The sequence below is a fragment of the Solenopsis invicta genome, chromosome 16 (assembly GCF_016802725.1).
Source record: "Solenopsis invicta isolate M01_SB chromosome 16, UNIL_Sinv_3.0, whole genome shotgun sequence".
Classification (NCBI taxonomy): Eukaryota; Metazoa; Arthropoda; class Insecta; order Hymenoptera; family Formicidae; genus Solenopsis; species Solenopsis invicta.
Genome location: NC_052679.1, coordinates 3,905,655 through 3,928,940, shown reverse-complemented (window position 1 = coordinate 3,928,940; position 23,286 = coordinate 3,905,655). Strand labels below are relative to the sequence as shown.

General features: G+C 34.9%; 2 protein-coding genes across 9 annotated transcripts in view; one reads left to right on the top strand and one right to left on the bottom strand.

Moving 5' to 3' along the window:
• Positions 1 to 23,286, bottom strand: part of LOC105203022 — a 163,926-nt gene that overhangs the window by 29,570 nt on the left and 111,070 nt on the right. For 2 of the 5 annotated variants that reach the window (XM_011171752.3, XM_011171743.3), the window contains exons 1-2: positions 14,312 to 14,451; positions 80 to 271 (exon numbers count right to left, since the gene is read on the bottom strand). In XM_011171752.3, the coding sequence (XP_011170054.2) occupies positions 80 to 271; positions 14,312 to 14,391 (272 nt within the window). In that variant the 5' untranslated portion in view covers positions 14,392 to 14,451. Of the gene's footprint in view, positions 1 to 79; positions 272 to 11,054; positions 11,273 to 14,311; positions 14,756 to 23,286 lie in introns of those variants that run through there. The other 3 variants (XM_011171735.3, XM_039458591.1, XM_039458590.1) reach the window with 3 other exon arrangements.
• Positions 1 to 23,286, top strand: part of LOC105203062 (uncharacterized MFS-type transporter C09D4.1) — a 63,860-nt gene that overhangs the window by 31,847 nt on the left and 8,727 nt on the right. Inside the window, exon 1 of one of the 4 annotated variants that reach the window (XM_011171808.3) lies at positions 18,768 to 19,162. The exons of 1 other annotated variant lie outside the window; for it this stretch is intronic. In XM_011171808.3, the coding sequence (XP_011170110.1) occupies positions 19,085 to 19,162 (78 nt within the window). In that variant the 5' untranslated portion in view covers positions 18,768 to 19,084. Of the gene's footprint in view, positions 1 to 18,767; positions 19,163 to 21,448; positions 21,843 to 23,286 lie in introns of those variants that run through there. 2 more of the 4 variants (XM_011171826.3, XM_011171817.3) reach the window with 2 other exon arrangements.

Here is a 23,286-nt window from a genome sequence, read left to right as displayed (position 1 = left end):
TTTATCGAACGGATGGAGGATACAATTTTTCAAAAATAAATAATATGGTACAGGTATAAATACGTATTATTGCGGAAACCTTTGTTGATGACAGAATATGCAGTGCCAGGCATTGTCGGACGTATCCCAACGCGAACAGGCCTTCCTGCAGGATCTAGCGCCGCAATCGCTGCAGCGCACGCCACGGCCGGTTAGAAACGGTGCCAGGCAACAGGCGCAACGTCCGTCGTCGATGACTACCCGTTTCGTTCCCCTCTCCTTCGAAGCCTTCCTAAATTTTTGCTTTCATAAATCAAAAAATATCGAGGACACCGAAATAAATGCGACACGTGAACAATACGTGTGGCAATCGTTCACATTATTGATTGAGCTGTCCCCAGGTTTTTTTTTTCTTTTTAGAACGTAAATGTTGCCTTTGTTCTTCGCGAGGCGAATTAATATTGAAATGAAATTTTACTATAATATTATTTTATTTCAAGTTATAAAATCTGTCTTTATTTATTGTGTAAAATATTGTGTATTCTAATTGAATGTTACGTATTGAATATTAAAATGAAAATTAGAGAAGGTTTACTTAAATAAGCAATACAAAACGACACATATGAATAATACATTTATTTGACGAAAATTAATCGCAAAGTTTACAGCCAAATTATTTTTTCTTATTTATATACTGTAAAATAACAGCCCAACAATTGTCCTCTGAAATGATGAATCAACAAGCGATCGAATGACACTGATACATATATTATTTCCTTATTTTGAAATTAGTATGACAGAGGACACCGGAATTAAGTTCACGTCACATAATGTGCAAACGTAAGAAAATAATAATCAAAGAATAAGCGTATATGAGTATAACGCGCGTGATAAAATTGTTCGAACTTATCATATATTATGAAGCTACAATGATCGGCTCGAACCATCGTATTCTAGGGCACAGTTGTTACATATTTACAACGTCGTAACGGTACAAAATAACCGCGCTTACTGTATATGCATGCACCATCTATTAACACAATGCGTATTTACTGTACAGGGTGTCCCGCAAAAACGAATACGGGACGAAAATTTTATTCCTCGAAGGTACTGTAGTTTTGACTTACAGTCAAAATTAAAAATTTCTCAATTTTCAAATTTGTCTAAACTTCTTGTTTGACTGGAACGCTTTCAATTATTTTTTTAATTCTAAATTGAGAATTATTTCGAATTTAAATGATCTTTCAATATATACAATTAAGATATTTATATAATGTAGTTATAAATTAAACCGTATAAGTCTTTCTGTTTTTCTCAAAATGAAAGTTGTTTTGAAATGTTATAGCACATGTTTTATTCATACATTTTTCAGCATTAAGTAATTTGTAATTATGTCTTCGATTAAAATTAAATAATTTCGAAAATGAAATTCATTTGAATAAAAGAATTTCCTGTTTAAATTAATTACAATTTCATTAATAAAAATTTTAATTTATCAACATGTTAAAATGAAACTATTTTTATTGAATGAAGATTTTATCTATATCGTTTGAGGTGAAGTTTATGTCTTTGTGACAATTACAAAGCACCCTGTGTATACCTTGTATCGCTACATGAGATATTATCGAAACCTGTAATTGGTGCGAGCCAACAGTACGAAAGAGAATGTAGTAGAAAGTACTTATAAATAGCTACAGTGTGGGTACACCGTTTTATGCTACAATAGCGCGCATTTCTAGTTATTTTTTCTCGATCGTAACACGGGCTTAATTAACGGTTTATATTTATTTGGAAAGTGGCAAAAGTCAAACGCGCACGTCATAAATCGACGTTGTTATTTCTTTCTACTTCCTTGTAACGCGCAACACTGGGTGTCCTAGTTCAAAGAAGTTAAGCGTAATTATTTAACATTACGACTTAATTATCTGAAACGTGCAATTTGATTTTCTCCTTTTTTTTAAAACAATTATGTTTTTAAAATTATCGAGTAATGTCTGTGGAAGTTTTAATACACATAGGTATAAATACGTGATTTCTAAAGAAAACATCTTTTTGTATTATGGGAACATTGTGTTAGTGTTAATAAAACTGTTCGAATCGCTCATGCCACTTTCGAAATAATTTAAATAACTCTAAATATTGGTATTCCTAATTTGGCTGATGGACCGTTTGTGTTTAATCTTCGCGATCGAAGAACACCGCGGCCGCGCTTATTGAATGACTGTCCTCGTCCTGTTCCATATCGGAGGTAACCACCTTCACCACCACAACCTCAATGGTTATTAGCAGAAAGAGGACCATAAAAGTCGCCATATTATATTTCTCCTGATTGGGCACGACCTTGTCGCTCTCGATTAGAAGTTCCGAGATCAAGGTGGAGATGTGGATCAGCATGTTGTTAACTGGGGAACGCGAGGAAATTTTCTCTAAAAGAATGGAAGCGACGCTCGTCTTCCGCTTTTTCTTTCAATTAGAAATTACTTCTTCTTTTTTTTTAGAAAAGAACTGTTGTGGTACTTGGCACAATGGAAAAGAGATCGTGAAATTATATGTTACAATTAGCTCCAATTTCAACTTTTTTTTTTACAATTCTACTCTGACTTTTGAATAGATAATTGTCTCGTTACTTTTTATATCACATGGCACTATCAGTTTCACAGCTAATCACGAGTAATTCAAATCAACACTAATCTCTCTTTAAATACTTGTCTTCGTTTTTTCTTTAGATCATGTAACATAATTATATAACAATTATTTAAAAAAAATATATAGTTAATTGCGATTATTTTCAGTTGATCAGATTGGCCTTCGGCGATTTCGCCGCAAGATCTCGCGGAAAATTGTCGTTCCGCGAGAATTAGGAACACTCAGATGCACAATGCGAGCAGACTTCGCAAATTAGTTGGCAACTTAATACGCGAAAGTTCCTTCGACCTTAATGTCTTATTTACGACGTCGGACGCGGTGATTCGGCGACTCCGCATCTGGTCATGATGATCCTCGCTTTCCCCGTCGACTTCCTCGGCTCATCCATTCCGCGTTCCAACATCCTCCCGCATCTCCCGCGATCCTGATCCTCCGTTCGCGACTACGATTGCGTTTTACACTGAATGCGTCGCGCGCTCGCACTCCGATCTAAACGCCGGTTACGCGATCGTAGCTTTCCATGCGCGCGATCGACGGCAGTTACGTCGTTTTATGTAACGCTGCGCACGACACGCGATCACAATCGAGCTTCGTCTGTAGTTTTGGTACGATCCCGTTTTGTTTCGTGCACGTATTTTACGTAAGAGAAATTAATGTCCAGTACAAACGTAGATGTTATGAAACTCTGGTTTTTTTTTTATTTTTTATTTTTTATTTGACTCGATCTTTATGCAATCTCATCATTTTTATTATCCGTTTGCATATTTCTATACGCTTTAATTTTTTTCAGTTTACTTTCAATTAGTTTTTTTTCTATTTTTTCTGTTCTATTTTTTCTTGATTCTGCGTCACTTTTCGTTATGGATTTTATTCTGTTTAATCGTTGCAATTAATCTCAGCGGAACGTCTTGCCGATGCATTAAATTCTCTCTCAGTTATCCCGTCATCCTTGTTTAATTCTTTCAGATAATTTCTTATCAATTGAACTTCTAAATTGCTTTTCTTCTAGTCAATTCCATCTCTGTCACGTATCTCAAATTTATATAATTTTAAACTTTTAATCCCTTCTTTTTCAAGCGAGTCTCTTGATCAGCTTCTTTCTCGACTTCTTCGTTTCTTCTATTCACTTTCTGGTATACACATGTAGCATTCTCCTAAAACGTTAGATCTCCCCTTTCATCGTTCATATTTCGATAGGCTTGGACGATTTTCGTAATTCGAGAGATATCTACGATCTTCCTTTTTTTATCGGTTCTCAATCTTTCTCCTATTTTTTAACGTACAGTAAACTTCATGACGTTCTGCAAACGTTCAAACGCTGAACTTTCAATTTCTTTAAGTAATTCCCGCACACGAATTCTTCTTTGTTACGTCTTCCCTTTCACTGGGAACCGTCTCCCGCTATTCCTCCGGACGATCTCCAAGCTGGCTTTTCTGCTTCTCTTCCCTCCTCTCTTTGAGAATTCTTTTGTCTTCTTGTACTTTCTTCAATTTCGAAGAAGAAAACCTCTTTCTAACTTGCGGCTTCTTCAACGCTGCTGTCACATTCTAGTTCGCAGTTTGATTGATTTTTATAATCTAGACTAAGCACTCTTTTTCTGGCCCTTAATAAAAAGAGCAAGAAGACTCTAGTCTAGGATTTTAATAAAATCGTATCGCGACTTTGATGACACTGACAGCGATGAGAATTTGGCCCACGGTGAGACCACAACGTGCTAGCTCACTCGACCACATTCCATTTCCGTGGACCACTCGTGCCGCAGAACCGGCGCGATCGTATCCTCGTACCGGACTGTCAGCTCGAAAGTGACAGTGAACCGTTGGTGGCCGGGGAAACTCAGGATCGCGCGGTTATGCGCGCCGATGGTAGGAGCCTCCGTCTTCGTTACATTCTCATGACGATGTATTTCTTCTCCCTTGCTCTCTTTCTCTTACTCTTTCTCCTTCTTCCTTCCCAACATAGTCACCCGTGTTGCTGCGATTGATAGAAACTTTCACTGATTTTCGGCGATCACTGAAACGTTCGATGATATCGCGAACAATGAATCGCTAGTTCTTGTTTTTCCTCTTACGCCGTAAATATTAATTTCACGCATCAATTTTAATGAGAACGTGATTAATAATTAGAGACGATCATGGTTCATTAGTTTGAATTACATTTTAGATAAGGTTCATATTTCATGTACTTATTTTTAATAAACCTTTTTATTTTATTAAAGAGGATGCCGGTTTTCTATTTATGAATTCTATCAAAGAATTTTTTTCTTGAAAGAAAAAGAAAGAAAGAAAAGAAAGACAGACAAAGAGAGAGAGGTTTGAATGAAAAAATACAATTAGAGAAAGAAAAATTTCACTTTTTTCATTTTATTTTTCTTAAGATTCTTAGTTTAATAGAAATTCAATTAAAGACTTGAACGTTAATAACACAAATAGATCATATATATTTTTACGAATATATAATATTTTAAAATTTAGGTCAGCCTGTAGAAAGTATTGTTGTTACCACGCCTATTTTACGACGCCTTATGTTCATCGAAAAAATACGTTAAGTTTTATTGAACATGATTTTAGTGCTTGTTTTTTTTATGACAATACTATCAGTCTTTTTATTGCATGAGCACACTTAAGTTTTTTTCTATTGCAATTATTAAGATATTTTCTACATAAAAAATTGAAAGAGAAGAGCTAGAAAATTTCATATAATTTCTAAAAGTTTATTCTATTATGAAGTATTTTTTTACATTTTGAAAAATTTATTAATATTTTTATTCATAATTACTTTGTTCATAAGATAAAGTGACAGGATAACAATTCACAAATTATTCATTGAATGGACTGTGCCTCTTGTATACAAAAATTACAGTTAATAAAAGGTGTGTGTGAAGCTGGCGTATCATTTCATAGAAACTCACGAAATGTTGAGAGTTCTGGCTTTATTTACAATAGTTCCTGATAGATAAAACAAATAGTTCTGGCCTTTAAAACGAAAAAAAACGTATAGGACAAAGTGAGACGCCAGGTTCACGCAGCGTCTCAGTTTGTCCTGCGTCATTTTCCAGACCCAATTCTTGTAGGATTTTAAAAGATCTATAGTTCTAGATGAGTTCTAGAAAGAGTTCTAGCGTTTAACATAGTTTATTTAATAAAAAAAAAAAAATTATTATAAAACATTTATTTTATAATATTACATAATAGAGTTCCGTGTACCAAAAAATATTTTTCCAATAGTTCTTAACGTAACAAAGCGCCTTCCGAAGAGTTCCGGTCGGATGCATAATTTATTAGTTAATAATAAATTGTTAACTCCCGCCAAACACGTATTTTGTCATATATGTGAGACGCTGCAGCGTCAACTAATAAATTATGCAATAGACCGGAACTCTTCGGAAGGCGCTTTGTTACGTTAAGAACTATTGGAAAAATATTTTGTGTTAAAAAATGTGATGTATTGTATAATTAGTTTTTGTTAGTGTTGTCGATTTTCTTTATTTATATAATAAATTGATAAACCTGAGAAACTTACTGACTCTTGTTGTTATATTCAAAATTTCCGAAAAATTAACTTTTTCCGGTTCTGGCAGATTTAATGTGTTTTCAAATTTATATTTTTCTAAACATGAAATTCGGGTACTTGATGAGATTTGTAATTCATAATTAACATTTCCATTATTAAATTGAGTTGCTTTTGGTGAACGAGAAGGTGCACCGTCTAAATGAATAATCTGTTAAAAAATGATCAAAATAATTTATTAATTATGCGACATTTATAATATACGTATGTCGTACATATATGTATACATACAAGTATATATAAATAGAATAAAGTGCATGATGAAAACACCTACATAATTTGATTTTATGTAGGATTCCACCCGGTCAATTTCGTCATTCCAAGATATCCTTCGACACGGAAGTGTTGCAATTTCTTTCTTTAATTTCGTTACTTCCATTGCCATATTTTTTATATCTACCTTCTCTTTTATTACCTTCTCTTTTTTTTCGAGAGAGAGAGGGGGGGGGGGAACTGGGTGCAGCATACACACATTTAAATCTTTCCGCATCTTTGAGTGGGCGACATTGAATTGATTGTATCCTTGAGACAAAGTGCAGAGTTTTTTTAAGAAAACTGATTCCTATCGGTGACGTTTCGGCGACACAATCAATCATGAGAGCGGCAGCTATACGGTAATAATAAACATATCAAGGAGTTTTGGAATAGTCTTGTCTGTGAATTATCAACACTCGGGAAACAAGGATACCTGTAAAAGATAAGAGAACCATAAGATTTAAATTGTGAATTACTCGGCTCCTCTGATTAGGCGATGCTCGATTAGGCCATTCACTAATAAAATCAGATGTACACCTAATTTGTAATAACGTGTAATCAATAGTGAAATCAATTCGTAATCACGTGTAATCTTGCAATATATATTGAAATCATTTAAATGAAACTAAAAGCGTAATCAGTGTAATCAAAGAAAAATAAGTGAGAAATCACGTGAAATCATTGCGAGTCGTTTGAAATCAGAACGAAATCAGTCTTGGTAACATGCGACCATGAGACGCTTATGCGTGTGCGCATAAGGACTTCGCGCACGTCGGGTGTCAGACAGACACGAGAAAGTTCCATAGGCATAATAATAGTAAGAACAGGCCGCTAAATTTAACCGTCGGTTAGATAAAAAAAATGCTTAATAGGTTTTGTTCTTGGATTTGCCTATATGGAAAAAAAATTCTGGAAGGCAAGAGAATACTCCAGTAACACTGCGCGAATTAAAGGCAATAAAAATATTGTGGGAGCACTGTGCCATTGGTATTCTGTAGATAATAAGGAAGAATGCTTAAATCCAGTGCAAATGGAAATACAAGGGTACATAGATGTTAAACAATATGTTATAACTATTTCAGCTCCATGCATGACTGATTTAAACTTAAGACTAAGCCATGATGTTTTTGAAAAGATAAAAAAGTATTTATAATTATTATATCATATTTTTATAACTTTGTTATGATATCATATTTTTATAACTTTTTTATGATTATTATAACAAGCTTTGTGAATTAAATAAAGTTTATGAATCCTATAAAATACTTTTTATTTTCTTACTTTTTCATGATGTACATTTAATAAATACTCGTATAATATTATATATATTATTATTTTAAACTTTTTAAAGAATTGGCATGTTGCTTTAAAAGTTAAATAAAATCTAATCAATCATATTAAAATTATTTAAAGCATTAATTAATGATTTCTATTATTATATATTATAATTTAAAATTATGATAAATTTGTAACAATATTTACATTGAAATTAGCAATAATAACAAGTAATACTATTGAAATCATTTGCAATCACAATAAAATCATTTGTAATCACTGCAATCACAATGATATCATTTGTAATCACTGTGATATCATTTGTAATCACAATGAAATCAGCTGTGATCACAATCGATTTCACACAGTCGTATAAAATCACTTTAGTAGTTGTAATCACATCGTAATCAACTGTAATCAGTTGTAATCAACTGTACTTTATAATCACGTGTACATCAAATAGCTGAGTGAATGGCCCCTCGGCGATGCTAATTCAATCCATGATGTAAGAATATTATCGTGATTAAAATATCGAGGAAAGAATAGAATTGCACTATGAACGTATTCTTGTGTATATCCAAGCTTTGTGTATATGATGGTAGAAATCGGCTCGAGTTCTGGATCCGACAAAAAATTACTGAAACTGATTCGTGAACACAAACAACTCGGATGAAAATTTCGTAATATAGAAACCTCGTATAGAAAAATGCATCCTGTCCCATTTTTCCGTACTAGATTCAATTTATACTGCCAATATTAATTTCTTATAAATAATAGATGAATGTTGGTTAATGTAACGTTGAACATCGGAAATTGTAATTTTCACAACCTTTAATAAATAAAAATCATAATATTTTAATATTATTATTTATTATAGTATATATTTTAATATTATAAATTTAGTAGCTAACCTCAGATATTCGAGTATAATGCTATCTAGAGTTATCAAAATACAACCATTTCTATTTGAGAACTTGAATCGGGAAGTTATACAAAGTTAGACATTCGTGGCCGGCTCAGCGCGTATCTTTATGATGGAAACCGACATCAACGAACGACTTAAGGCATCGCCGAATACAAATTGATGAAATTACGTGCAATCAAATTTTGCATAATTTCAGCGATGGTATTTTAATGTATCGTCAACAAATTTTTTTTAAATCTTTTTTAAGTATATGTCGATGTTAAAAAAAATTTTCCGGTGTTTACCGCCGAATTTTTTTGATAGTAACGGATTAAGAACATTCTTTCCACTACTATGTCCCTTAATTCTTCAGAAGCAGAAGCACACACAGCACACACACACACACACACACCCACGCCCACACCCACACACACCCACGCCCACACTCACACCCACACGCACGCACGCACGCACGCGCGCGCGCGCGCACACACACACACACACACACACACACACACACACACACACACATCTTTAGTTATACTTAATTATAACTGTATTACATAAATCAATAATAATAAAAAGTAAAAAAAATTGTTTTTATTAATTTATGTAAAATTTTTTTGAACTTGATTAATTTTTTAATTTTTTTATATTTATTTAAATATAATATACATTCACTATTAAAAGCTTTATAGCGTTCGCGTAGCGGGCGCTTGTTTTGTTCTAGTACGACAAAATACGTGTTTGGCTGGAGTTAATAATTTTTTATTAAATATTAAATAACGGAATCGACCGAAACTCTTCGGAAGGCGTTTAGATACGTTCAGAACTATTGGAAAAATATTTTTTGGTACACAGAACTCTCGAATAAAGACCAGCGTCTCACCCATATATGACAAAATACGTGTTTGGCGGGAGTTAACAATTTATTATTAACTAATAAATTATGCAATCGACCGGAACTCTTCGGAAGGCGTTTATATACATTCAGAACTGGAGGAAAAATATTTTTTTGTACACGGAACTCTATTATGTAATATTATAAAATAAATATTTTATAATAATTTTTTTTTTTTTTTATTAAATAAACTATGTTAAACGCTAGAACTCTTTCTAGAACTCATCTAGAACTATAGATTTTAAAATCCTACAAGAATTGGGTCTGGAAAATGACGCAGGACAAACTGAGACGCTGCGTGAACCTGGCGTCTCACTTTGTCCTATACGTTTTTTTCGCTTTAAAGGCCAGAACTATTTGTTTTATCTATCAGGAACTATAGAACTATTGTAAATAAAGCCAGAACTCTCAACATTTCGTGAGTTTCCACGAAATGATACGCCAGCTTCACACACACTAATAAAAGTGGAAAACAAATATATAAAGCTTATATCTTTTTATGGATTTAATAATTTTTCTCATTTCTGTGTATGTTTTATAAATTAAATTCAAATAATATGTTACCATCATAAAAAATATACTTTTTAAACCGTTTAAGTTTTTAAATTACAATTTATTACAACTCATGACATTTCTCTCTCTCTCTCTCTCTCTCTCTCTCTATTTATCTTTCTCTCTTGTACTGGCGGAGTGATTCACTTTTGTAAAATTGATCAATTTGGATGACCTGCAAAGAACAATTTCTCGCTTTGAACGTTTTCTCATTTCTTCATATGGAGAAACAGACGTTTCATAGGTTCGACGCGCTCTGCTGTAATTTGATTACGTCACCTATCGTGTAATTCCTCGCCTCTATAACCGTTTCTTATATAATAAATGCCTTTCCCGTCGGAGCGAGCATCGCCATATTCATTATTCGAATCGTACGTCTATCTTACTAATCGACTCTCCCTTGATGTTTTGTACAATAATATTCGATCTTTATGAATAGATAAAAATGAAGATGTCTGTATTAGACACATATCTTGGATGAGACGTGCGAGCAATAGAAAAATCTTGAGAAAAGATGATTTTTGCAACTTAAAAATATACAAATATTAAAATCATCTTTACGATATAGGTGGACTTTATTAAATATATAAGTCTGTTATCATAAATTATTTAGAAATAAAAGATTATATTTTAAAATTGTATTATATATTACATAAATTTCTTTTAGATTTTGAACCTTTTCAACAAACGTCGTTTAATTGAATCATGTTATCAGTATCTATCATCTTTTTTTCTCAAAGAAATTCGCGGAAAATTTTTTTTCCACGAGACAAAAGATGTGGGTAAACGTGGGACGTGAGTGGCACGATGGGAGAAGCAGTAATTTATCCATGAGTTATCTTTGTAAGAAAGTACCGCCTCCGTTTACACGATCTCGTATAATTGAATAAGGTTCTAGCATCGCCTCATTAGAATAGTTTTGCAGATATACAGTAATTATCGAGCCACGTCGAGTCACTGTTCGCACTTACCGTTTCTCTCGCTTTCTCCCGCAGAGGATCCTTAGAAAGAAATGTTTCATCGGTCGTTCAGCTTCAGCTCGGTCTCACAATGAATATCAACGCGAACGCTTCGCGCTATTGTCATTGAGTAAAAGTGAAAATGACGAACTGGTCAGTTTGGTCGGTCCGAAATTATTTCTTTTTCTCTAATCTAAACACGTTATCGTAGTATTTTATTTTTGTCTCCTTCTTCTACTTTGCTTTATTTCATATTTTATGAGTGTCGTGTCTTTTTATTTATCTTACTCTTTGTGTAGATTTATTTTTTTCTTAGGATGTCTCTTATTAGCTTTACTTTTTAACACTTTCACGCGTATGCTCTTTCTTTCTTTTTCAAAGCGACGTCAACATTTTCGAGAAAAGATATTTGTTGCATCAATTGATTTTTTCTATTCTCAAAACCTTATTATCCATCTCGTTACTTGGCGATTCTGCGAATTTCTTGTTTACTGCAGAGTTGTCGCTCTTAAAATAGAAAATAGTCGGATTTTCAGCTTCGCGCGGAAAATCAATTTTCAACATTGAATAGCAAACTCTGCTGTCGGTCGCAGCCGTGCCGCAACAATCAAGTCAAATAATGAGCGCTCAAGTTTCCGTTCCTTACAACAGATCTTTAACAATAAAGTGGACTTGGCGGAGAATTACTTCCAAGCGTAGTCGAGGCAAGGCGTTTCGACTGTCTCGAAAGGCGAGAGATAATACGCTTCAACGATTTGCGCTTTCATCCTTGCGGTAGAACACAGCGCGCCGCAGTGGCAATCTGATTCCGTGAATAATCAGTTTCGAAGAGAAGAACTTTCGCGGTGGACGAACGTCGGTCGCAGGAATCTCCAATTGATTTCCGCACGGACGAGAAACCTCCCCCCAAGAGAGATCTTCTCGGGGGGCACCTTCGCCTAGATCGCCTCGCGAGTTCGAGCGAGCGTTCGCACCGAGCGAGACCGACTACTATCCGCGACAGCGAATATCCCGACAATGAGGAGAGCGTTGCTAGTGCGCGCGGATCCCCGAGAGTGTTCGGCGTTCCTGTACGTGCTTCCGGTTCCCCTACGCGCCGTTGCGTCCATTGTTCGGCGCGGCTCGATACGTACATTGTGCAACGCCCGACGTTTTACCATTGACGTATTCCACGCCCCATAGCCCGCCACGTGCATCCTTAATGACGCATCCCTCTCTTTCCTCCTCCGGCGCGTCCTCTCGCTCGCGCTCTCGTATCGATACGTCGTCGATGTACTACGTCTCGCCGCCACGCATCACCGCGCCGTGGTAAGCTTCCGGTGGTACCGCGAGTCTAAATCAGTGCGTCTGCGAGGTCGCGGAACCACGCCGGGCATTATTCACGCGCTCCGTTCGGGAGCATTGCACGCGGGAACGTTCTCCTCGCCGCGCCGCGCCGCGCCGCGCCGCTCCTCCGTCGCGATCGCGTATGCCGGATTCGCATCGCGGAAGAAAAGGTCTGTTGTCCGCGCGCGGGATACAAATGCGCGAAATTAACCGGAATAGATATAAGAAAGATAAGTCGCTGAACGGCGAGACACGAGCTTGAGATTTTATTTTGCAAAATGTCGGATGACGGATGTTTGTGCGCGCACCGAAGTGAAATAAAATGATTTCAATCGTCAAGATGATACATAATAATTTTCTGACGACGACACATCAATAGTTACAATAAAAATTTATTAGTAATTTGATCTTTGAACGTTCGCATCTATAGTCTTTTCGACGATTTTACAGCGATTGTTTTATCTTTGAAAAAATTATCTCGATTTCCATTTCGACAAAAATCTCCGTTATATCCCTCGAGATCTTATTTATTCCAAATTTAAATTATTTTACTTCTTTATTCTTTATTAAAAATCTTTTAAAAGTGGAATAATTTTATTTTGGACGGTGTGAAAAAATAACTCGCTCGATAAGCACGATTTATTTCAGTTAAGTACACGTGTACGCTTTTGAATTCTTTTAAGGGAAGAGTTCACGAAAAAATAACTTACATCGCATTCCGAAATAACCAGATTATTTCAGATATAAAAGAATATCGGCAAATGTGACAGGACTTCGAAAATAGTCCGTGTATATACAATACAGTCTAAATGCTTTTGCGGTGTTGCTTCTATTATAAGTATTGATACGCGCGGAGACGCGAGAGGAATCAATTTTTAATCTGGGTCACAGCCGACACAATGCTACGTTATCTTAGAATACCAACACGGGCGATAAGTATCGATCTGCCGTGAATTAATAAATCTGTCGCGATTTTAAATTAGCGATACAAACCGTTCCGGTTTTTGTTGCGTCGCGAACGATCCCAAACAATTGCAAAGCGGTAATAGTCAGATATTGTCAAACTTCGCTTATCTTCACTGGTCTACTGATAAGACTATTCGTCGAGGTGAAAAATATAAATGAAATCTTAATGTTTCTACTTCGAATAAGTGTGACATTTGTTTTTTTTTAAACGCGGAAAATGTAATTGTGTGAAAAATAAAGCTTAAATCATTCGGAATGCGATCGCAAATATTTTATGCGTTACAGTCGCAATGACAATGGCGTACCGCCGAGATTATCGCAATACAGCACCGGTTTTTTTTCGGAGAATTGTAAAAAAATAACTTGGACATTGATACGATGAGGTCTGATAAATATAAATCTCATCATTGATAATTCTGGAATTTCGATAGCTATTATTGCGACACAGTTAAAAATAATATTTCATATTAAAATAATAAATATGAAAGAACTATACAAATGTTTGTATTGTTCTAGAAAAAATGTTTCTGAAAATTTTGCTCTTTCCGAAAAGTCGACAACTTTAGATATTAAAATTTTTTTTGGTGTTTTAGTAATAAAAAAAGAATAGATTTAATAATATTGACGTATCGTGAAATTCAAAGTCTTTCAGAATTCAGGAACTTACGTATGTGAGTATTTAAATATAACCTGCTGCCAATCTACTTCGAACGTTTAGATTTCTGAAAAATCTAGATTTAAGAATCTAAAAAAATTAATAATCTCAAGATTGCAAAAGGACCAGAAGATTTAAAAATATCGAATCATTATACTTTGTGTGCCAACCTATTTTTATAAATTATCTTTTCCTCCGGAAATAGAACGAGAAAACAAATCAGAGCAATCAACGAGTGTATCGCGGCAAAAAATGTCAAAGGGTAACAAGATAAAATTCTAGGAAACAATTGATAATCTTCAGAATGTTTTTGCGCTCTTACCTCGATCGAAGACCGATGAAAAGAAAAATGCCAGCCACTCCGGTAGCCGCCAATAAACTCATGCTAGGAGAGATCATCATGTTTGTTTCGTTGAATGATTTTTCGGCCGAGTATCCCTCTTCGTGCGAGAACAATGATTTCTTTAACACAAGGAAGTACTTCGATGCGACTGGAAATACGCACTTTAATCAACTGTTCAGCTACGCCTTTTGTGATATGATATTACGTGTATCGATATATAATCGATGGCAATCGCTCGAATCGTGGAGTACGCAGAATCATTCTGGGGCGATTAGCATCGTCGCGTCAAGCTCGAGCAAGGACGTATCTTGGAAAATCTTATTACTTCACCTGAATTGCAATTTATTATACGCAAGTGCTCGTTGGAAGTACGCTTTGTAAAATTTGTTCCTTCGCAATTTCTGTCAGATTAAATGTGACTCTCGTATTTAATTTAACTCTTTCCTTGAATTGGACTTGACATGATGCTTTGCAATAAATCATTCATATATATTTTTCCAAATATTTAAATTAATGTATTATTTTAATTGATAAATTCTAATCTTTAGAACGTTTATAATTGTTTTTTATCTTTTTATCTTTAGTATATAAATTCTCTAAATAATAAAAATTTTCTAATTTATTCGTTCACATTGAATTGAGGATGTTTGAAAAAAAATCTTTGATCGCTCATTTATGAAAAATAATTTGAACCGCAAAGAGTTAATCTAATCTATAATTTTTATTTATTAATTGGAGAGAGAATAATGGTATTGCTTTTACCTTTATGTAACAATCCTTGGATGCTCGTGTTTATATATGTATATATAATTTCATTCATATATTCATGTGAAATCTTTTAATATTTTATTAAAATGCATAAGATTCTTTGTTTTTTTTTCGATAATTTAAAAAATATATTAAAATAAATTAACATAGATATTTATTCCGTGAAAGTTTTAGATCTTTAAAATTATATCTGTTTCTCGCAAGACTTATATAAAAATATTGAACTATATTGAAATATTGAAAAGTACTAATAGATATTGGATTACTTTTAGATTATATATAATATATAATATATTTGATTATTAGAACGATTTTTAGCAAATTTTCTGGATAGCAACAAAAAAAATTGTATACAGGTAACGCTAAATGCGGAGAGAACAGCGTTTCTACTTTCGATAATTAAAACTATGTACGTCTATTTTTAAAGAACGGTATACCATTCATATATTCAATTCTTATTGATTTCCCGTGACCTTTGATACTGAATAGAAGTGTTAAAAATGTCCCCTTCCGATATCAATATTAGCCGAGTTCAAGAATCCAACGTGATGGAAAAATTACGCAATTAATTAAAATATTTAATAATTTTGAACTCCTCTCTCTCTTTCTCTCGACATTTATAAATGTTTTAATTTTTCAATTTACAGTATCGGCCAAAACTATATCACCTTTAGGTTATTTGAGCGTTTCACCAAAATAAATCGAATGCGCTAAAACTTTACAACAGACACATGGTAGCACGTGCATCTTACGTAATGTATGACGTTCTACTATCAAAAGCTTAAAGATACTACACTTTTGACTGGTATTGTGTATAAATGTTTTATACTTTAAAGACAAATGAAGAAAGAGTGGAATAAAATCTTCTCGACTACTGCTATAGCTATATTCTTATTTTATTATAATTTTATTTAACAAAATTTAATATTTTTAAAAATTATTTTTTATATCAAGTTACGAGTGCAATCTCGTTTTCTACATACATTTATGAAATTATAATAGAATTAACATTTTACATTCATAATTCAAATTTGAGAGGAAGGAATCTAGTAAAATCATTCACAGATATTCATAAAAAATTTTCCCAACTTTTTACCATAAATTTGCAATCTCGTCCCGTTTTCCTATTCCCAAAATGTACTTTACATCTCCCAATTTACGTTGCACTTCCACTTTATCCACGTGAAGTCTTCCTCGCGCGATTTATATCTCCCACGAGGAGGAGAAGGCGAGAGCGTTCTCTATTTCAAAAACACACACACGAAAGCGCAGCCGCTCTCTTCTCCGCGCGAAAAATTGCGCAAGAGTTGCACTCACGTATCGCGTCCGTATCTGTCCGTATCCGTCCCGTGCTCGCGATAAGGCCCGACTGAAATCAAACCTCTTCGCGGTCCCGCGAACGGTCTCACCACGAGTTGGGAGAGCTCGTTTTTCCCGACTCACACAATACGCGACAATTGCCTCATCGTGACGCGGGGAGCACGTGAGTTTCAGTGACGCGTTTCCACCTGTCGAGATCCCTAGACGCCGCCGCATTTCAGGACCCCAAACACATCATTTTCGTCGACGTAATGTGATCTGCAGTCCGCCGGTCGCCGGCCGTGTAGAGACGCACATTCGTATACATGTATTGCAAGACGACAGGAAGAGCAATATCACAAATTGAATAAAAAAACAGAGACTTCTAATTTTTAGCATAATTATTGATGATCTTGGTTATTAGCATTAGTGCATGTGCGACGCATCTTGCTGTTAGACGCAATTGAATGTCGAATGTCCAGCTATTTATTCTAGAATTCATTATTGGATTAAGTATCATGGTTTTGAATATGTGCTAAAGATATTTTCGTACTTATATAATGGATGCTTTCCAGTGACATAAGTCAAGCAGCGTTGTCTTTCGTGGTATTTAATGAGTAACAAAGATAGTGTATGCTCGTGTCGACTTATGCAACTAAATGGAAAACATCCAATATACTTTATTGCACTTTTTGAGCAAGTTCTTAAACTTTAAATAATATTTACGTAACAGCTATCTTAGTGTACTTGTAAAGATATGGCTTTCAAGAAAATACTTCGCTTATCAAGACGTCACCATATTAAAAATTCTCCGTTCAATTTATTCCTCTTTATCAGATACTCCTAGTTGCTTTTGTTCGGAGACGCAATATTTTTTAACGTTGTTTTTCTTATCAAAGCTCCAACGATGTGTTCGCTTATTTGAAATAATTACAGATACGGGACAAAGAATTTGATTCTTGACTTTTTTAAATTGTTAACATTAAGATTGTTTCTTTAATTCTTCGTCTAAACATTGTCTAATGTTGTTTGAAGACAAAGATATGCTGATATGTCGCATCTCGAGCTGTTGATGTAAAAGTAAATAAACGCGGCATAGATTCCTTTACTAATGACAGATATTTTCGCTATAATACTTCATTTTTCTCTATATCTGATGTATGATACTTGCATTGTCGGTTGAGTTGATAAAATATAAAATGACATTGTTAACGATGCGCTGTTATAACGTGTGAAAATATACATCGTATTATCGCGTTAGTAGATCGTTCGCATAACAGAATACGAGTTCATCATGATAATAGCATGTTATCTCGGGATGATTATTTGATAGATGTCTTGCTAATGCTTCATACAATGCTTCTTGGTGCAATGTGCTTCTTCCGTAATAATTTTTTATTTATTATTCCCGTAATTAATTAACGTAACACTACTTTAATATAACACAAACACACACACACACACACACACACACACACACTTTTTTGTAAATCTAAATAATATTAATTTAAATGTTCATATAACCATCATATTTTACGTCCCTAATTAAATAATTCATTACGTGGAACTTGGCGTGCGTGGTAAAATGCATATTTTAATTCTGGAAGAGTTCGTTAAAAAGTCAATCTTAACATGCATTATATAATCATAAGAATAAATCTTACGCGGCGTTGACGGTTCGCTTATCAATTTCTAATCACTTAAGAATCAAAAGAATTAAAACATCTTAACACAGTTACTTTAGGAAGCAAAAAATTGAAAGAAATAACATCGCACTCTCGCTCTACGCGTTCGTTCCTTTTTTATACAGGGTGTCCCATACTTATCGTGACACTCGTTAATGACAGATCATTCCCGGGATCATTGGGAGTCGAAAATTCGAGGCTACAATAATTTGTAATTGAGAAGGATTTAAAATTGGAGAATCTCAATCTCCGTCCGAAATTTGCGCACTCAGATATGGCACATTGCACGATAAAGAAATATCTTATATCTCAAATATGAATCTTATTTTTCATATTGATTTTGCATTCACTTTCACTACTGTGCGATGTGCCATACCTGAGGGCGCGATTTCGAATTTTAATTCGCCACTCCTTTTTCACTTGGGAACTATTGCGACATTTTGATATTATCGTCTCGGTGATCTCAGAAATTTGCCTTGAACGGATGTCACAACGAGCCTGGGACAGCTGTATAGTAAGAAATAGAAAGGAATAACGAACGATAATTAATAAACAATGTCTGTTCTCCGAATGTGTACATAACATTTGTATTCTTATGTTAATTACACGATAGTAAATTATCACATGTTTTTACCATTCTTACGCGAAGCGATATCACTCAATCCCTGGCCTTCATTAGTTGCCTAACTGGCTCTCGCAGAGCTTCGTTCTGTGTTCGCATTCCGCGTTTTCCGTCTCGATTTTATAGTCCATAATACGAGTCGAAAGAAAGACCTTCAGGCGATTTTCATTCGATCGTGGCGATCGCATTTCGCATACGCACCATTCTTTTTTACGGATTGAGAAAAAAAAACGATATTCGGAAATCGACGAACGGAAAAAGTTGTCGCCATCGTAATCGGGATATTGGAATCCGTTTACTTGACAATCTTCCAGTTCTTGACGTTTCTTGGTTGAAACTGAACTTGCATTTTGAGTGAATTTCTGAGTGCTAGTGGCAATGGAAGTTGAAAAGGGATCAGAATCCGATTTAGAAACTCCATTCAACGATTCAGCCTTCCCTAAGCGGTTTCATCAGGTAAAACCAAAAGCTGAAGGAAATTGAAATCGGTATAGAATGATGGGAGTTTAATGCACGAAAATACAGAAAACCAGATCTCACGGTCACGCTACATTCTGCTTTCTAATTCATTAGAGCTTTCTAATCAAAATTATAATGCGACATGGGGCATATTGAAATGAAACAATCACATAAGATAATAGATATCACAATAGGCGTAAGAACCAAGGTAATTTATTTCTTATAGAACTCGCTCCAAGGAAACTCGATTATACCGATTTCACTCCCAGCAACAAGAAGTGCTTGTTGTCTTTCAGACATTTGTATATAATATCGTGATTATGTTTTCGCGACTCGAGTCCCAAGGTATTATCATAAAACAAGGCCTCTTTTTAGACTGCGAAACTCGAAGCGACGACTGTGACCAGTCTGAAATGTATACGTATGCTGTTATCTTGTGCGGTTGCATGTGGCTGATAAGACAGCGGTCTGCTCATAGTGCTTCTGGCTACTGTTATTAGTTATCGTTACCGCTTTTATTGGCATTTCTCAAAAATGCGAATGAGCACGGAAATTTTCTCCTCAGTGTATCAGCAATTGCTGGAGAGTATTTAAAGAAATTCCATTATATTAATTGCGCAATTTCGTTTAACATGTTACTCTCATAGGTACTGAACAAGCTAATTGTCTTCAACCTTGTTCAAACACTTTTGTTAATATACACGTTAATTAATTTAATCTTATTAATTTAATTTAATTTAATGTTAATAAGTTAATTTTAAAATTATTTAATCAAATAAAATTAATTTACTTAAATTAAATTGAATTAATAAGATTAATTTAATATAGGGCTTAATTAATATTTAATATTAGCCTCGTGCATTAGTTCGTGCAAAACATATCAAGTGCGTAGGTGTATCTGCTGCAACGTGACCTTTTAATGCTGCCTGATTGGTGTGCTATCGCTTTATTTTATTTTCTACAGTTATCTCATTCATTTCACTCAAGTTATTATTAAATAAAAGTTATTATTAAATAAACAATTACAAGTTGTGACGCAACTTACTAAAGCTACTTGATATTTGACCGTGACTTCAAAATGTCGATAAGTCTTGCACAGTAGCCCCATACGTATCGAAAAGAAATCGGGTCATCGGAAGATAACCGTGAGAGATTGGAAATTTATACGCGCGCGTTTCTTCGCACGTCCTTTTCGCAGTGATTCATCGTTTATCCGCGTACAAGATTAACATTTAACATCAATGGCATTTTGTTTGCTCAATCGTATATGACATCCGTGTTTTTCGTGCCGGGTTTCCGTTTTCGACAAAAATTCCATGATGTAAATTTTTACATCTCTCGAATTTGATTGGACACTACACTATTGCGCACTGATGCATACTAAAGCTGTTGCACACTGATATAGTCTAAATGCAAAAGTGAAATGCAAATGCGTGGAATGAAAAAAAAATATACATTTTATTAACGGCACAATAAAATATATTGAGGACTTGACGGTTTTTTTCTAATCCGATTATGTATTTATATTAAAAATATTATCTTTATGCCGATTCGTGTATGACGGCTGTAATGCGCACCAGTGCGCACGAGCGCGTTCCAATTGAATTCGCTAATAAAGCTTATCTGGAGTCCATTGACAAAGATCGAGAATGAAAAATATACTGTCGTTATTCGTTCAATAATTCCTTTCGCGATACAGGATTATGCAAATGTCGCTGTTATTGCACGCATAAGAAGTTCAATGACACGCGGTGTGATTAGAAAAAGCATCTATTATCTCGTGATAAATCTCTTGAGTCTGCGCGGTGTTTAATTACAGAATAACATATGCATGCGGATCATCGACGAACACGTGAAATCATTTCCATAAACGTTGACATTCCCCCGCCCCCGCAGATCCCGGATTTTCCCGGGGATTTACGTAACCCGATGCTCCGTCACAATTGGACACACAGATCGGAAGAAGATACGGAGGTTTAATAGACCTTAATTTCTTGAACTAGACTTTCCGTTGTCGCGTTACTTCTCAAAATTGCGTCGCCAGGGATTCGACACAGAGTTGCGGAATCTTGGCGTAACGCCACATTTCTCGCGATTTCGCGAAAAGCATCTGCTATACAGCGTCTCTCCGCAGCTGATGGCGATGGCATCGGTGGGACGATTCCGCCCGGCACCCGTGAACGACTAGCATTGCGACGGCGCATTCGTCAACTGATACCGTCATTGATAGGCGCGCGCGTAACGTCCGCGTGCGACTCGGCTGTGTGCGCAAATATTTTCACGTGCGTGACGACGCGATGTGAAACGGCGGGGGACGATGGACAAGGGACGTTTGGCGAACGGTGGTAGGCTAGATGCTCCCGCGAGTCCCGCGATACATTTAGTCAACGTCCGGCGCATCGCGACAACGAGCGAACTGCTCCGCGTTTTATCGTCCGCGTTATTATCGGGACACCGGCAACGAGGCGTGACGGGCGATGTAATCTTGTCGCCTACCGTCTTTACGGAAAAGCATTTCGCGAGATTGGATCGCGCCGCGGGAGATTCATAATGTGCGGTGACACGACGAAGGTACGATCGTGAGTCGGCGAGATTGACTTCCGTTCTGGTCAAGTAATCGAGTGTCACTTGATTCTGTGTTTGATAGTTGCGAGGGGACGGGCTGAACGTGTGTAAGGTAATTGAATACTTTAACCCTTTGCGGCATAGTGACATATCCATATGTCACTTTTCTATGTTCAGTTTCTTTTACAATTTTTACAAATTTTTTAAATTTTTAAATTCGGATTTGGGATTCGAAATCAATGATCTCAGAAATCTTCCGAGTATCAAATTTTGTTAAAAATGTAATGCCGTAAAGGGTTAAACTAGACATCCTCGACCATTTCGATTGAACTTGTTGCACTCAAGTTTATATATTTATAAACTGTACTAGGAAGACTGGAAAGTAATGTCCTTTTTACAAATAATGTCAACATCAAGTAATCTTTTTTAACACAAGTTTTATTCAGTATATAATCGCCATTATTTTTTATAATAGTCGTCCACTTATTTAATTTTTTTCTCAAAAAGAAGCTAACTGGTTTTGATTTAAAAAATGTAGATAAAGCGATTCGAACATCACTTGCTTCTAACAAAGACTTTTTCTCGTAAGAAATGTCCCAATAATCTCTCTGGGAAAAGATCGTAATTCAATGAGACAGCGGATGAAGAAGTGCTTCCGATCCTAATCCGTTAATTTTTTGTTACGTTTATTTCGTTATATGCGGTTGAACTCTATGCCGTATTAATCTATCTCAGAATCAAAGAATTGGTTCTTCGACAAAGGAATTAAAAAAAAAGCAGACGATTATCAAAGAGAGAAAAAGAGAGAGAAAAAGAATAATGGTAATTAAATTATTGAATAAATAATAAATTATAACTACATACGATTTACATTATTTATTAAAAATGACATTACTCTCCTTAATTAATATCGTATTATACTGAGATATATATTTTTATTGCTCGCGTGATCGTAAAAAATCGAGAATTCTGAACGTTTATTAATAAATTTCTGAAATTTTTTTAGATATATCTTATATTTTATATATGTGATCTCGATCTTCCATTTATTCATATTATATAACCTTCATCATCCTCTTTTATATAATTTCACTCGTCCTTTAGTATTGTTTAATTAATCATTAGAGAAGTTAATATTCACATTAGTAATAATGTAACAAAATATTTCTATATTTAGTTTTGCTTCGTGCGTTAGAATGTATAAATGAAGATATTAAATTATGCTGCTGTATATTTAAATATTGGAAAATATTTTAAAACGTTTTAATGTGAAGGTAACGCTCAAATTACAATATCACTACATGTTGATTGAGAAAGTATTTTATGGGAGGGAGATATCTAGACTTTTCAGAGAATAAAATGTATCTTCGCGATTGATCAACATATAATTTAATCTTATCCGTTTCTCGATTAGAATATCAATGTGACACGGTTAGAACTGGAACATAATATTAATTTGAAATCAAAGTTGTCAAAAGAGAATTCAATTTCTGATGCAAATCCATTTTATTCTGTATATATAATCCTCAGTGCCCCGATTAACTCATTCGAATCTT